Below are 15,400 nucleotides of genomic sequence, written 5' to 3' on the forward strand. Positions count from 1 at the left end.
AATAAGACAATTTTGATGAAAATGTGAACGCCTCCAGCCTAACTCCATGCTATATGAATCCCAACTTAGTTTTAGACTCATGTAGTGTCCATTCTGTCAGCAGTCCGATCATCCGGTTCAGCCTCCCCTTCTTCCAATTCGTCAGGCCGCTCTGACTCCTCGTCTCCGGTCACTTCACCTTCGTCCATGTTGGTATCCTCTTGGTCAGCGGTGGATACATGTCTCAAGGGAGACGCTGCCCCTGTTGTGGCAGACAATCTCTCTGCGTGCAAACCAGCTGAAGATCGACCCGCTTCATCCTGGCTGTGCTGAGAGGGAGTGACAGTATCGGACTCCGGCCGAGGTGTATTGGCTCCGCTAGATTTGCCTTTCGAAGGAACGTCCCCTTCATCTCCATCTTCGCCTTCTTGCATCCCTTCTCTGCGCTCCACCTCCTCCTTCTCATCACGAATGAGACGCCGAAGTTGCATGCCCTCTTCTACAATGCGGCCAAACTGTTCTCGCCGCTCGGCCCATGTCTTGGCATATTCCTTGCTTTCATTCTCGAGATCCGCAATTTCTGCTTGGAGCTTCTGTAGGTTCGCCTGCTGATCTTCGCGCGGCTTTAGAAGCCTGTTGCTTGTGATCTTCTCGGCCAGATCGTCATAGCTTTTCCGTAATGCTAGTAGCCGTTGAGCTTCCTCAAGTTGCACCCGTAGCTCTGCCGTGTTTTCGCGAACGGCCTGCATGGTGGACAAAATCCGAAGCTTTTCGGCGGCATACCGCTCGCGTTCTCGCTCGTTGCTCGTAAGGAGAAATTGAATGCGTGCGATACTGCCTTCAAACGAAGCAAAATCTAGAGTCACGTCCTCGCGGAAATTGCGCCATTCGTCAAGCCTTTTCTGTTTCTCAGCTTCTGCTGCCGCTGTAGCGGTCTCGTCTGTTTCGTCCGGCGGCGGGGTAGGAAGGATTGTCGCATTGGAAATCACGAGGGAATTTGGGTTAAGGAGTCGTTTCGATATACGCTTGAAGGGTTTCTCTTCGACATTCAAAAGGCGTAACTTGTGTAGGTTATCTGGATGCGAAATTTAGTTTTAGAAGGAAATGAGCTTGAGGAACGATGACACCAACCTTCCTCCGGTTGATCAAGCAAGCCGTACGACGCCATCCTGTTAGATCTGGTAATGAAGAGCTGCGATCAGTATTGATTGCAGCAAAATTAACCACAATCGAAGAGTGTCCAGCTCGTGGTTATGAAGGTGTTACAGGAAAGGCCGATGTGAGCGGTCGGAGAAGCAGCTAAAAGCGGCACAGCTTTGATCTTTCGGCATGCGCCCGATGTTGTGGTTCACCCCGTCTCCTTATCGGCATTTTTCAGACTACCCTGGAGGTACTTCTGGGCGAAAGCCACGGCTTACCAGTGCTCTTCTTTCGCGTACTATCCCAGATCACTATCCCATCGCAGTCATGCCAAATTCTACCTGTGTCATTTTCCTGAGCAAGCATACAAGCTCCCAGTGATCGGCTAGAGAGGAGTGCCTTCGCGTGGGGACAATGCTCAGCTCAATTGGTATGGCCTCCCAGAAAGCGCTTGGCCTTCACGACGTCCAGATGAACCTCTGATGGAATACGATACGTGCGTCCACACTCCTGTCCCGGCTGTACGGTGTAATCAACCGCTGTCATGACGGAGATGTACTCTGGGCTCCATGTGGGCCAACGATTCGTCTCGCTGGAAGAGTTCAAGTCGGTTGTGCGCAGTATATCAGTCAGACAGCATTGGGAACTTCGGGTGACTCGGAGCAACAAGAAAAGCGTTGTCATAGGCTGTCGATCATCTGCCAATTGCTACTTCCGCGTTGTCTGCCGTGCTAACAAAAGCGAGACCTACATTACGAGCCTTCAAGATAGCCATAGCTGTCGACGCCATGCGGCATCCCCAGGAACAACTGCAGCCCGGTCCGAGGCTTCGCATGTGCGGTTCTTACTGAACGAGATACCAAAGTTGTTTGACCTGAGTCACAAGATCAAGGGACAAGATGTTGTGGATGCGGTCAAGCGGTATCATGGATATGACATATCCATAAGGCAAGCGCACCGAGCGCTCACCAAATTACAACCCAGGCTACCACATCACCAGAACGAAGAACCACGGGATCGCGGGTTGAGCGGGGATGACCAGCCAGGCCCCCAAGTTCACCCGACGCCGTCGGTCAATGGCTCAGTTTACAGTGCCATGTCTGAGCAAAGATGGATTCCCGACAATGTTCATCAGCCGGGATTCCTGGAAAAGCGACCCATCGAGCTGACCGATGACCCGAGTAGTGGGTCTCGGCAACCGGCAGAGCTTACTCGCGATGCTGTGCAGCCACAGCTTCCATCACAACGTCCGCAATCAGTGCATGGTTCGTCCCAAGTACAACTTCCACATGGGGCACAACCGCAGGAGCAGATTGCGCTCAATGGTGGGTTGCGCACGACTGATGAGCAGCAGTCAGATTACCTACTATCGGCACCTACAGTACTGTCTGCACCACAGCCGGGGCCGTCTCAATCTCCCCAACAGCCAAGCAGCGGTGGACATCCTTCTGCGCCACAGATGATCTTGTCCAACTTCAAGATCGAGTTCACCTGTACTGCTTGTGGAGCTTTGAATCAAGGCTTCATCCCAAATCAGGGGAATTTGAATGGTGGGGCGTACTTGCCTTCAAATAACGTAACCAACCAGGGTCCTGTCGGCAGAACTACAAGTTCTTCAATGCAGGCAGGTGCCAGCGGTGTTGAACGTGTGGCCCAGACTAATGAATATGTGGAAGCTCCTTCAGTCAACACACGAGGCATGCAGCCGCTATGGCAGCCGGGGAGCCTCCCAGTTTCAATTCCACCCACACATACGTGACCATGTCTGGGAAACTCTACCTGACTGTCAGAAACTATAATTCTTCTCCAAGCCGATTCTCGGAAGGTACCGCTCTCTGTGTGCGTACACTACAGCTCCCTGAATCGGGCCGGCAACGTTGACACACTGACCTCGAAATTGTCACGAACTTACGATCTAATCCAGACATTCCGCTTATTGTTCCTCAATGGAAACCCCTGTTGCACAGGAGGAATCATGATTAAGATTCGCAGGCCTCGGTCCTGTGGATACTTCGCCGCAGTTTACCCCATTTCCATGACATGACACCGAGAAATGTCATAACTGTATGTAAAGGTGAGAACCACCGTATATATGCATCATCATAAAAATCCGCTTATATTTGCGACACCGCAAGTAATGCTTGGTATATCACGTGACGTACAAAGATGACCATCCGTAATGTGTCCGAGCTGTCTACTTGTGACTGTGAACCAAATATAGAAGTTCTCGATCTATCCAGCGGTACGAGACAGGCCTTCTATTGAGACACTCCACATTCGATTCACTCGACAGCCAAATCACTGCGCGGAATTCGGCACTGATTCCATCGGACGTCCGAAGTAACTAACGGCAGATGCCGACGACAAGTCTCCACATCCGTTTTCAGTGTGCACCAACAGTCATTCAGCTATGACGCGGAACTGGTCCGGCCTGCAAATCTCCAATTGATATTACCTGAAAATTGTCCTTTTCTGACACCGACCATGACTCGGTCGGGAAAGAATCCGGCCCTGATGCAGGATAAAGGCCCCGTCTACTTGAATTGGGTTGTGACCGTCACAAGAGGTCACTCATGATCGACCGTCCATTGGACAGTGCGATGAAAAAAATTTCCTCTTTGTACATGCCAACTCACTGTTGAGATGATATTATAGGCGGTTGCTTTCTGTGCAAAGCGCCGAAATCGATGTACATATCTGACTTGTCCGCCGTAAAGTGATTGATCAAAATCCTGTTGACAAACTTGCGCTGGTGGAAAACCTATCTCAAGACGCAGCTTATGGTCGGGGGTACATTACCTATCTTCAACTGTCAATAGCAGAGCAATTTCTCGATACCACAAGCTAGACCCCAGAGGCGCGGAGACATGAATCGACAACAGGCCGCCGAAAAGGCCTTGCATGACCAGATGAACATTCTACCAATCGTACAATTGTTGGTAGTCTTCTCGGGTCTTGCTGTATCTCTCCTTATCACGTTTGTGGATCAAAATGGCATCAGCGTCACTCTTCCCACAATTGCCAAAGACCTCGATGCGGAAAATACCATTTCCTGGGCGGGTACCTCGTCGCTGATCGCAAACACCATGTTCAGCGTGCTTTACGGACGTCTCTCTGATATCTTTGGTCGGAAGATTGTGTACTTATCAGCACTTGCTCTGCTGTGCATCGCCGATTTGCTCTGTGGCCTCTCGCAGAATGCAGCTATGTTTTACGTCTTTCGAGGACTTGCCGGTATTGCAGGAGGTGGCGTCGGCTCACTGACTATGATTATCGTATCTGATATTGTGACCCTTGAAGACCGCGGAAAGTATCAAGGGATTCTAGGAGCATCGCTGGGACTGGGCAATGTGATCGGCCCGTTTATTGCGGCTGCTTTCATCATGAATTCCACCTGGCGAGGTTTCTTTTGGCTCATATCCCCGCTCGCAGCATGCTCCATCATCGTTGGCTTTTTCCTGATCCCAAATAACGCCTCCATGGGTGGCGTGCGGAAGAACCTGAGCAAGATCGACTTCTACGGCATCATTGCCTCATCCATTGGGATCATCTTCTTGCTTATACCCATATCAGGTGGTGGTTCCTACTTTCAGTGGGGTTCAGCAATGGTGATCAGTATGCTTGTTATTGGAGTGTGCTCATTGGTTGCGTTCGTCTTCATCGAGTGGAAAGTGGCCTCCCTGCCAATGCTTCCAGGTGCGTTACAACTCGTGCCGTTTATTAATTCAAGAGGAGCTGACCTGTGGACAGTGGTATTCTTCAAGAACAAAGTTTTGTGTGCTTTGTTCTTACAGAGCTTTCTCCTTGGCGCTGTGTATCAATCGTATCTCTATTATCTGCCACTGTACTATCAAAATGCACGAGGATGGTCTCCGATAGCTTCTGCCGCTATGACTGCTCCCATGGTTGGTTGCCAGGCTCTTGCTTCCATTGCATCCGGTCAATATATTTCTCGATGCAAACGGTACGGAGAGGTGATATGGGCTGGTTTCGGCCTCTGGACTCTGTAAGTTTTCCTGGGGATTAAAGATCTTAGCTCAGCGCGTCGATACTAACCCGTCGGCTTGAATTCCTAGTGGCGCTGGTCTGATGCTGCTTTTCAATCGCCATACACATCACGCAGTGATCGCTGTCATTGTCGCTATTACCGGTATCGGTATCGGATGGACTTTTCAGCCAACTCTGATCGCTTTTCAAGCTCACTGTACCAAGTCTCACCGAGCGGTAGTAATCTCAGATCGAAATTTCTTCCGTTGTCTCGGAGGTGCTTGTGGACTGGCTGTCTCCGCTGCTATCTTGCAAGCGACACTCCGATCAAACCTACCGAATGGATACCAGTACCTGGCTCACTCGACGTACTCTCTTCCCTCGCCGTCGGACATATCCGCTTCGGATTGGTCACAGATCCTCGATGCGTATGCAAAGGCCTCAAGGGGCGTCTTCATCCTACAAGTCCCTCTGATTGGACTGTGTTTTGCAGCTTGTCTCTTCATCCGCGATCGAGGTCTCGAACGGCCAAAGGAACCAGGGGAGGAGGAAGAACGGAACGCTGCACAACAGAAGTCAGACGAAGAAGCTCCTCCAACCGAGCCTTCTGAGAAGTCCAACGAGAGCCATAATCATGGAGCGGACATCAACAAGAGCCGATAGGTCAACATCGCTGTGATAGAAATACACAAGAGTCGCATCGTACAGTGCTATAATATTCTGATGGCTTTCAACCTCATCAATAGATCTTGACATTAGCATTAGCGGTGTTTGTTGCATCAAGTGACTAGATACCATTTTTAGCCGTACATAGAGAATCCGATGAAAATGATCTCTCATGATTTGAGATTACTGGGTATATCAGATAATTAATAAGCATATCAGCTATCGTCTCCAAGCAACCATTTAAATAAGAGAATGGACATATCCCGAACCGGTCCAATTACCACGTCTTGGCATCGTCCACAGTTCTTTGATGACTGTCAAGTTGCGAGCATCCACTTTGACATCAATCTGACACCAGCGGTGTTATTCAATAGGCAACAGAGAAGATGTATATCGTTGTTTGTCAAGATGGATATCCCTGAGCAAGCGTCAAACTCAGAGGCGCCTTTCCCCTCAAAAGATCACAACCCCCGAAAACGCGTGAGAACGTCGTGTACGCGCTGCAAGACCAGAAAGCAAAAGGTCAGCTGTTGTCTGCCAGATACTTGCTCTTTCATCGAACTGAGCGATATAGTGCGATAATGATTATCCGGCCTGCTCAAACTGCCGCAGAGCCGGAGCTTCGTGCGATAAATTGACTGTTCTTCGACAGGAGAGTGGTCAATCGAATGAGTGAGTCATCTTGTTCCGATGAGCACCCGGCCGGATCTTCTATGCTCTTTCTGATGATGATTGTTCGGAGCACTGATTTCGTAAAGCTATATCCGCACGCTGGAAGAACGCATTGCTTATCTTGAATCCCAGTTGGAAGCGAGACCGCTAAACAATGCCAGCAGCAACGCCGGTCATCCAGTTGCCGCACTTTTGTCTCCTCAGAACCCGGAGACCGTGCAACCTGCGTCTACTTCAAACTTGAACAACAACACTGTTGGGGAGCTTGTTGGCTTCCTCGCGCTCAACTCCGCAGAAGCCCCCGCCTATGTAGGCTCAAGCTCCGGGCTCTCGCTAGCCGCCAACCTCAGCGAAATGGTTCAGGCTACTGTTTGGAACCAAGCTCTCGCGCCATTTCATATCAACCAGGCCTCTTCACGAGGTAGTGGTGGGCATACTGCTGGTCAGGCGGTTGCTTCTACAGGTCTGCCTCCTCAACCGTCCAGTGGGAGTCACAATGTCCCTGACCAGCCACGACCGCGGCGGATGGAGGAGCTGCTGGTCAAAAGTACCGAACCGCCGAACGATGAGATGGGAACGCGGATTTTACATGCGTACCTGACCAGGCTGCATGTGCGCTATCCGTTCCTTGATCGTGCGGAGCTGTGGAAGCTCCATGAAGCTCGATGGCGGTTGGCCAAAACCAAACGGGAAGAGCTCACCAAGGCAGAGAGATTTGGTTTGTTTAAGTTGTACCTGGTGTATGCGATTGGGGCGACGACGATCCAGCTCAGCGAGAAATACACATACGTGCCTCCAGAGGTATGTCTACCGCAGCTTTCTTCTCTCATCAAGACGAGAGCTCTGACCTTGTTTAGCAATACTACATGACTGCTTTACAACAAGTCCCGTCTATGTGTGAAGTACGATCTATCGAAAACATAGAGGCAATGACTCTTCTGGTGGTATATCACCTTCGCTCAGCATCGAGTCATGGCCTCTGGTACATAATCGGTCTCGCCATGCGCACCGCTATTGATCTTGGCCTGCACAGGAAGGCGAACGAGATCAATCTGGATCCATGGACCGCACAGATGCGGCGACGACTTTTCTGGACAATATACTATCTCGAGAGGGTCATCTCGATGTCTCTTGGTCGACCCTTTAGCATCGCAGACCGTCAAATTGACCTGCCACTGCCGGTGGACGTGGATGACGACGTCCAAGACCCCGCTATACTCACCGCCCCTCCCCGGACCGACAGGATCACTTCCCTAACGTTCGCGATCTACCTGTTCGAGCTGCGTCGGATTGACTCGAGGATCCAGCACAAAATCTACCGCGCGGACAGGCCACTACACGCGCTCCGCTCCAAGATGGACCGTCTCTTCATCGAGCTGGAAGAGTGGAAGAGATCTGCCGTGCAGCGTTTCAGCGGATCAGATCTGGACTATCCCATGCTGCACTACAACCGCGCTCTTCGACTCCTCATCCAGCCATTCCTGCCCTCTCTACCCCTCTCGGACCCCTACTACCACATTTGCCTTCGCGCAGCTGGTGATATCTGCCAGACCCACAAGCGGCTCCACCAGACGCTCGGGTACGGGCATTCCTTCCTCGCCGTCCAAACGATCTTCATGGCCGGCATCACGCTGCTGTATGCCCTGTGGACGCACACGGACCAAGTGTGGTCCGTGCAGATGAGCAACGACATCCGCGCCTGCTCGACCGTCCTCTTCGTCATGGGCGAACGAGCAGCGTGGGTGAAGAAGTACCGCGATGCGTTCGAGATGCTTGTTAATGCCGCCATGGAGAAACTCGAGGGCAGCAGCGAGGCGGCCAAGAAGGTCGGTATGGCAGAGCTGATGACGGCGCAGCATGGTGGTGCGAATCCCAACCTCCAAAGTACCACGCCTGGCACGTTCAAGGAGTTCCCAGCAACTGAGCCCAACACAGCGGGGCCAACGAATCCGCCTGACAACGATCATGGAGTGCGGATGGCATTCCAGCTTGCTCCTTGGATCGACCTTGAGGAGGATTGTCCGTTTTGGATGCCGGACTTTGAGACTCTGGAGGGGTTGTCGGGGAACCTCTGGGGAGATGATACTATCGTGCCATTTGGTCCTCTTTAGCTTACTGTGGTAAGGACCCAGAGATATGTGATCGGATCTGGATTGCAAAAGCGTTCCATGAAGCTTAAAGTCTTTTCCACCGCTAAGCGCCTACTGCAATCTCCATGAACGATTACATTGCCCTATATAGGGGTCATTTCTACAGCCATAACTGCGGGCGTGGTGCACTCATGAAAATAGGGTCTATTAGCTATGGTCATTACGGCATATACATTTCCAGATTACTTCAACAACTTTGGCAGCTCATCCACACTGACTTTACCATCGAGGATGCCTGTCTTGGTCAGCGCTGACTTTATCATCCGGTATGCTATTGTACGAAACTTACGATTGACCGAATTGAACAACGGAAAGTCGTCCAGCTTGCCGTGCGTCGACAGAAAATCGCACACGGCACGAGCAGTCGACGTCCCCTGCAATTTCTGCCCGTTCAGCTCCGACTGTTCGATCTCGTCGACGCTCACCCCCTTCTCAACTGAGTGCTTCGCGGACCGGAAATTGCGACCGCCCGAGCACGAGGCGACCAGATCTGCGACGCCCGCGCTCTCCTCGGTAAAGGTCTTCTCGTTCACGGAGTCGGGGAACCAGAAGCGCCCGAAGCGGATCATCTCCATCATGCCGATCCGGATGATGGCCGCCTTGGAATTCTCGCCCCATCCCTTGCCCGCGACGAAGCCGGCCGCCAGCGCGACGATGTTCTTCAGCGCGCCGCACAGCGCTACGCCCGCCACGTCGGCGACGACATGCACATGGAAGTAGGGGCGCTCGAAGAGGCGGTGGACCAGCTTCTCGTCGACGCAGGGGTAGTCATCCGGCACGCGCTGCAGCACCGCGGAGGTGGATGAGATCTTGCGCTGGCGCTGCTTGTTGATGACGTGGCGGTTGTCCGGGGAGAACTCCTGCTTCGCGTCGAGGTCCATGGGCGGCGGGTCGTAGCCGATGGTGGTCTCGCAGAACTCCTCGGCGGCGACCTCTGGGGCGATGTTGGCGCCGGACAACGACCCGCAGTAGATGCCCAGCTTCTCCATGATGAGCTCCGAGAAGAGCGTGACCCGCCCGTTTGCGACCTCAATGCCCTTGACGCACGAGACGGCCCGCGCGTACGGCAGGTGGTGTCCCTTCAGTTGCTCGAGCGTCTTGTCGATGAACTGGTGCGGGAGGTTGAAAACGAGGATCGTGGCGTCCTTGACGGCAGAGCGCAGGTCCGGGTTGGCGACGACGTTGCTCGGCAGCGCGATCCCGGGGAGGTACTTGACGTTCTCGTGGACGCGGTTGATAACATCAGTCAACTTGTGCGTCTGGTCGCCGAGGGCCTGGCGGTGCGGCGAGTCTTCGTGGACGGTCACGTCCTCCTCGAACACCCACATCTGCACCTCTTCTTCGAAGACATCGGGATGTTCGCGAGTGTTTTCGGCGAGGATTTTGGCGATTGTCGACCCCCTGCGTCGTCAGCGACTGCAATAATCTAGAAACTAGAACTACAGAGTAGATGGACTATACCAATTTCCCGAACCGACCACCGTAACCTTGTGCTTTTTACCCGTCATTTTGCCTAAGAGTAATCTATGCTGTTGTTGCGTATTCTATAATTGCAACACTGAAAGATACAGGATCAGGTAGACGGTAGACACGACCTATATCTACAGTAAAAAAACCATAACGTAACGACTATCCAATCATCTTGCCGGGTCGCATCGCCAAAACAGGCTGAGGTTATCCGCTGTTGCATGCCGCCCTGTTTAAGATCGACGTCATCGATACGTCTGCCCACGCCCATTTAGCTTTTGGTACATAGATCTTACCAAACTACTGGAACTAGGTGTAAACCGGTAGTTGGACGCAAGTGACAACGTGCATTACTAGAGAGCCATGGATTGATGGTATTATGGTTGTGGTTACTGTCATGAACCATGCACCAGCCAGCCGGACTCCCTGCGATGGAATAACTGGAAGAAGTAGGTAGCATTGACACAAGTATTACATGATAATTTCTAGTAAGAACAGAAGCAGCAAAGCAGTTTGGGTATACATATACATATACATTACAACGACGGCGCAAACGTCCTCAGCCCATCACCTATTCGCTTGATCTGATTCGCATAGAACGACTACAGTAACCAACGTTAGCATGAGAGCACTTATACAGAGGGACAAAAAAAACTTACACTCTCCAACCCCGCCCCAACCGCCTTAATCGACAGCCAACTCAGCAAAAACGGCGGCTTGACCTTGTTCAACTGCATCGTGGCCTCGTCAGCAGGCACACTCTCGTCCAGCAGCTGGCGCGCAAAAGCCGGTTCTACGGCCGCGGGCCGCCCCATGCCGATCAGATCGCACGCGTTCTCGCGCAGGGCGTGTTCTGCGCCGGCGCGGCTGCGGAATCCGCCCGTAAGCATGAGGACGAGGGACGGGAAGCGCTTGCGGGTTTCGCGGGCGAATTCGAGGAAGAAGGCTTCGCGCGCGAGGGTGCGCTGGCTTTTCTCGGGTAGGGGTTGGGAGTCGGCGCTCATCATCTATTTTCTTAGTTAGGTTGTTTTTCTCGCGGGCAGGGAAGTGAGTGGGACGTATTACGTACCCGGGGATCCTCGTACGATCCACCGCTTACTTCGAGGAAGTCGATGCCTGCGTCGACGAGCAGGCCGATCTGGGTCATGGTGTCTTCGAAAGAGGCGGAGGAGTGGTCTGCGGAGTTGAACTTGATGCCGATGCAGAAGGTGGCGGGGACGACTTTGCGGGTTTGCGAGAGGATGTCGAGGACAAACTTGGCTCGCTTCTCGGCGGAGCCGCCATAGGCGTCGGTTCGTAGGTTCGTCTGTCTGGTTAGGTCGACGTTCCATCGCGGAGTCAGGGGAGCAAGTATACCTTCGGGTTCAAGAACTGGTCTGCTACAATCAGTATAACGCTGACTACCGACGACAGAAAGAACATACCAATCAGATACCCATGCGCACCATGCAGCTCGATCCCCGAGAACCCTGCGTCCGCCATCAGCCGCGCGGTATCGACAAACTGCCTCGTCACGGTATCGATGTCCTGCTGCGTCATCTCCCTCGGCGCAGGGAACGCCAGCCGGCTGATGATCCGGTCCAGCAGCCCGTCCCCCATCTGAAGGGGGATCGCGCTCGGCGCAATCGTCGACGCAAAGATACCGCGTTTGCCTGCAATGCGGAACGACTGCCGGCCCGGATGGCAGATCTGCACGATGGAAGGGACGCCGTGCTGCTGGCTGGCCTCTGCGTATTTGGCCCATGCCTGGACAAGCGCCGGGTTGGACTCTTTGCCTGTGTACTCGGCTGGCAGGGCGGGGTCGAAGGGACTGCCCAGGTGGTTGACGTCGACTTGGACGTTACCTGTCCAGTGCATTGGATACTTAGCGGTGTCCTGGTTAAAGCGAAAGGCATCAACAGCAAATACCTGTGAGAACGGCACCCCATCCTCCTTTGCCCCATTGGTTGTAGACTTCCATTAGTTTGGGTGTAGGGGTATGTTCTGAGTCGGCCATCAGCTCGGCCATAGCAGCCTGGACTGGTCAGCCATGTTCATGACCTTATCCTCAAGAACTTACCTTGACGAGGCGGTTGGGGAAGACCAGCCCGCATGGAAGCTTGACAGCATCACCAAGAGACGAAGACATGCCGATTGATTCGTATCAATTCGAGAAACGATTTTCCCAGATGAGAAAATGGAAACCGAGGCATTTCTTTTACTATATACCAGTAAATTATCCGGAGATAGGATGAACGGCTCGGCAGCGGATAGAAGCACGGCCGAGGTCGAGTCGAGTCTATTCCCAACCAGACAAAAGTTGCGAACTCTTGAGCAAACTAGTAGCCACAGTACCTGGCCTTGGCTCGGCATCTTTGTTCTTAAGGTTAATAATTCTGTTTTGTTTCAAGCAAATCATCAGGCGGATCATCGTGATGGATGGATTAGTAATGCTCACTAATTCTACGTAGTCTCTACCTTCGGGCTATAAATCTCTCCGTGTCTCCACTTCACATGATCCACTCTACCGAGATGAAGACGATAGAGTTGGATGCTACTTATGAAGAATGTGTGTGGAGAGAATATTTCCACTATCAATCTGAGAACAGTAGAATACGAGACCGACTTATATTATTGGACTCGTCAACTTTTGACATAAACGTCGGTACCGAAACTAATCCCAAACCCAACAAACATGGTCCAAAAGCAAGTCATTATCAGCCAGATGCAAAGGGTATAGAGGAACACAGAGGCATCCTTCAATGCAAGAGTCGAAGCAAAAAAATCGAAGCGCTCCACAACCTGGGACGACCAGGAACGTAACTGAAAACAGGAAGAACCAAAAAGTAGAACCGAAAAAGTCAAGCGGAGACAGGGGTTAATGTCTCATGCCGGCTGAGAAGAAATAGAGAATAAAACTACAGCTTAGCATCTTTGCCTTGATCCTCATAATAGCCATTCAAGGCAGGAGAGGCAGGTCCGAGATTCGAGAGAAGGGCGCCCACTTCTCTCTCCAAAGCGTGGACTTCGCTGTGAGGGTCGTACATGCGGGCCTTGATCCATGCATCGAGGTTATCGTCGTCCATGGTGCGCAGAGAAGTCTCGCGGTCCACGCCGGCTTCCTGTGCGGCGCGGATGACCTTGCGGGCCACGACGATGCTGACTTGACGGATGCGGGTCAAGTCGGGGTAGAGGAGACCAAGGTCGATCTCCTCGGCGGTCAGAGCTTGTGAGAGAGCAGCACCGGAGGCGTAGATCATCTCGTCGGTGACCTTGACCGCCTTGGAGAGGATAGTTCCCAGACCGATACCGGGGAAGACATACATGTTGTTGCCCTGGCCCGGGTAGTAGGTGCGAGTCTCTCCGGAAGAGTTCTTGAAGGAGAAAGGTTGGAAGGGGGAACCGGAGGCGAAGAGGGCACGGCCATCGGTGTGGGTGATGGCACTTTCAAAGTCACATTCTGACTTGGAGGAAGGGTTTGACAGGGGGAAGATGATGGGGTGAGTGTTCCAGTCGGCCATCTTGCGCAGGATCTCCGGGGTGAAGACGCCGCCGAGGGTCGACAGACCCATGAGGATGGTCGGCTTCACATGATCGACCACTTCGTTGAGGGTCTTGAACTGCTGGCCGTCGTTGTCCGTACGAGCAAAGTAGACCTTGTGATCGGCCAGCTTATCACCCCGATCAGCGGTGACAAGGCCCTTAGTGTCGACCAGGTAGAAGCAGGAGCGGGCCTCATCTTCCGTCATGCCCTCGCGCATGAAGAATGCAACAATCTGCTTGGCCACACCGACACCAGCACTTCCAGCACCAAGGAAGACGGCGCGGTGTTCCTTGCAGGGAAGTCCCGAACGCTTCACAGCGTTGATGACGCCACCAAGGATGACAGCACCCGTACCTTGGATGTCATCGTTGAAGCATGTGTAGACATCACGATACCGTTCCAAAGCGGGGAAGGGATTCTTGAAGTCCTCAAACTGAATGACGATACTGTTTACCTTCGTTAGCGTCCGGTGTCATCGGAAAGAATTGGGAAGGTGGAGCAACTTACCCAGGCCAGCGCTCGGTCAAAGCCGCCATCAATTCATCCAAGAATTCCCGTTCCTCCTCGGCAGAGATCTTGTCACGGCGAGTACCCATGTACAGCGGATCTTCCCGGAGAGCCTTGTTGCTTGTCCCCAGATCCAGAGTCAAGGGCAGGGTGGCCTCGGGACGGATCCCCGCACATGCAGTATACAGCGCCAGCTTACCAATCGGAATGCCCATTCCGTTGATGCCAAGATCTCCCAATCCGAGAATTCGGGACCCATCGGTGATGCACGTGATTTCGACGTTGGGCTGCGGCCAGTTGGCGATGACAGCGGCCAGATTGCCGCGGTCCTCCCAGCTCAGATACATGCCTAGGCAGGTGAACGTCGTTAGCGTCGGATTCGATGCATTAGCGGGAAAAAGTGCAAAAAGGTCTGGACTCACCTTCTGGCTGCTGGTAGATTTCCGACCATTTTTGGCATGCTTCTCCAACAACAGGTGTGTAAATCAAAGGTGTCAATTCCTGTCAACGTTAGTCTTGCAATCGGCTGCTTGCGACTGGTTACTGTTGCTCATACCTTGAGATGATCTGTGATCAAACGGTAAAAGAGGTGGACATTGTTTTTGCGGATGGTGCTAAGGTAGAGGAATTTATCTATGGCAGTCTGCTTGAGGGCCAATTGAGCGAGACCTATATTCAAATTAGATCCTGCCAGCAGACGCCAGGTCGTTCGTGTTGTGTGGACATACACCGTGTCTTCTGGACTTCGTATGACTCCGCGCGCGGGGGAGTCAGACCGTAGGTGCGGAGATATTTGCGAATGTATGCAGGGTTGGCAGTATCGTAATTTGGGTCACTATACAAGCAACAATGAGTCAGTTAGCATCACTTCCTTCCAGATAATACTTGTACGGACGGAGAGACTTACATGGGAGCAGCATGATTCACGTATGGGGTCGGGGTCGCATGGACCGGCCGGTTCTGATGGGAGGGAAATCGAGCCATTGTGGAACGTTGAGACGACGTAATACTGCTTCTATGACGAGTAGCAATGGCGACGACAGAGGCAGAAGAGCGGAGAGGAGAGGATGGAAATAAAAATGAAGAAGACTGAGACAAGATGGCCACAGGTGCCAGTCTGTTTTTATGTGTCCGCACTAGCATTGGAGACCCCTGAGGAGGCACCCAAAACATTCCGAAGTCAAGCACAAGCACCCGTTGGTGGCAGGAGTAGTATTCGGAGGAAATATACCTAGTAGGAAATCTCCAACGAGGAGGTTTTGAAGGCTATGAAACAGAGCGCGAGCGGTGATTAGTCGATGACTCCTTC

The 15,400-nt window shown here is 52.5% G+C and overlaps 7 protein-coding genes across 7 annotated transcripts; 3 read left to right on the plus strand and 4 right to left on the minus strand.

Moving 5' to 3' along the window:
- Positions 1 to 77: 77 nt before the first annotated feature.
- Asppvi_007430 (uncharacterized protein) lies at positions 78 to 1,147 on the minus strand (the record flags this gene model as incomplete). Its single annotated transcript, XM_043303317.1, has 2 exons — positions 78 to 1,054; positions 1,111 to 1,147. 2 exons carry the CDS (start codon positions 1,145 to 1,147, stop codon positions 78 to 80), a joined length of 1,014 nt encoding a protein of 337 aa, XP_043159252.1.
- A 516-nt stretch (positions 1,148 to 1,663) lies between these two features.
- Positions 1,664 to 2,878, plus strand: Asppvi_007431 (uncharacterized protein; the record flags this gene model as incomplete). The annotated part of the gene is made up of 1 exon (XM_043303318.1): positions 1,664 to 2,878. One exon carries the CDS (start codon positions 1,664 to 1,666, stop codon positions 2,876 to 2,878), a length of 1,215 nt encoding a protein of 404 aa, XP_043159253.1.
- A 1,108-nt stretch (positions 2,879 to 3,986) lies between these two features.
- Asppvi_007432 (putative MFS transporter) lies at positions 3,987 to 5,769 on the plus strand (the record flags this gene model as incomplete). Its single annotated transcript, XM_043303319.1, has 3 exons — positions 3,987 to 4,815; positions 4,870 to 5,125; positions 5,196 to 5,769. 3 exons carry the CDS (start codon positions 3,987 to 3,989, stop codon positions 5,767 to 5,769), a joined length of 1,659 nt encoding a protein of 552 aa, XP_043159254.1.
- Positions 5,770 to 6,180: 411 nt separating this feature from the next.
- Asppvi_007433 (putative C6 transcription factor) lies at positions 6,181 to 8,555 on the plus strand (the record flags this gene model as incomplete). Its single annotated transcript, XM_043303320.1, has 4 exons — positions 6,181 to 6,294; positions 6,347 to 6,444; positions 6,531 to 7,245; positions 7,302 to 8,555. 4 exons carry the CDS (start codon positions 6,181 to 6,183, stop codon positions 8,553 to 8,555), a joined length of 2,181 nt encoding a protein of 726 aa, XP_043159255.1.
- A 221-nt stretch (positions 8,556 to 8,776) lies between these two features.
- Asppvi_007434 (glycerol-3-phosphate dehydrogenase family protein) lies at positions 8,777 to 10,102 on the minus strand (the record flags this gene model as incomplete). The annotated part of the gene is made up of 3 exons (XM_043303321.1): positions 8,777 to 8,829; positions 8,884 to 9,995; positions 10,056 to 10,102. 3 exons carry the CDS (start codon positions 10,100 to 10,102, stop codon positions 8,777 to 8,779), a joined length of 1,212 nt encoding a protein of 403 aa, XP_043159256.1.
- Positions 10,103 to 10,597: 495 nt separating this feature from the next.
- Positions 10,598 to 12,189, minus strand: Asppvi_007435 (NADH:flavin oxidoreductase/NADH oxidase family protein; the record flags this gene model as incomplete). Its single annotated transcript, XM_043303322.1, has 7 exons — positions 10,598 to 10,663; positions 10,721 to 11,068; positions 11,131 to 11,367; positions 11,418 to 11,437; positions 11,486 to 11,905; positions 11,970 to 12,075; positions 12,121 to 12,189. 7 exons carry the CDS (start codon positions 12,187 to 12,189, stop codon positions 10,598 to 10,600), a joined length of 1,266 nt encoding a protein of 421 aa, XP_043159257.1.
- A 769-nt stretch (positions 12,190 to 12,958) lies between these two features.
- Asppvi_007436 (NAD-dependent malic enzyme) lies at positions 12,959 to 15,075 on the minus strand (the record flags this gene model as incomplete). Its single annotated transcript, XM_043303323.1, has 6 exons — positions 12,959 to 14,030; positions 14,092 to 14,440; positions 14,514 to 14,592; positions 14,648 to 14,760; positions 14,820 to 14,926; positions 14,999 to 15,075. 6 exons carry the CDS (start codon positions 15,073 to 15,075, stop codon positions 12,959 to 12,961), a joined length of 1,797 nt encoding a protein of 598 aa, XP_043159258.1.
- Positions 15,076 to 15,400: the final 325 nt, after the last annotated feature.

The sequence above is a fragment of the Aspergillus pseudoviridinutans genome (genome assembly GCF_018340605.1).
Source record: "Aspergillus pseudoviridinutans IFM 55266 DNA, scaffold_5, whole genome shotgun sequence".
NCBI lineage: Eukaryota > Fungi > Ascomycota > Eurotiomycetes > Eurotiales > Aspergillaceae > Aspergillus > Aspergillus pseudoviridinutans.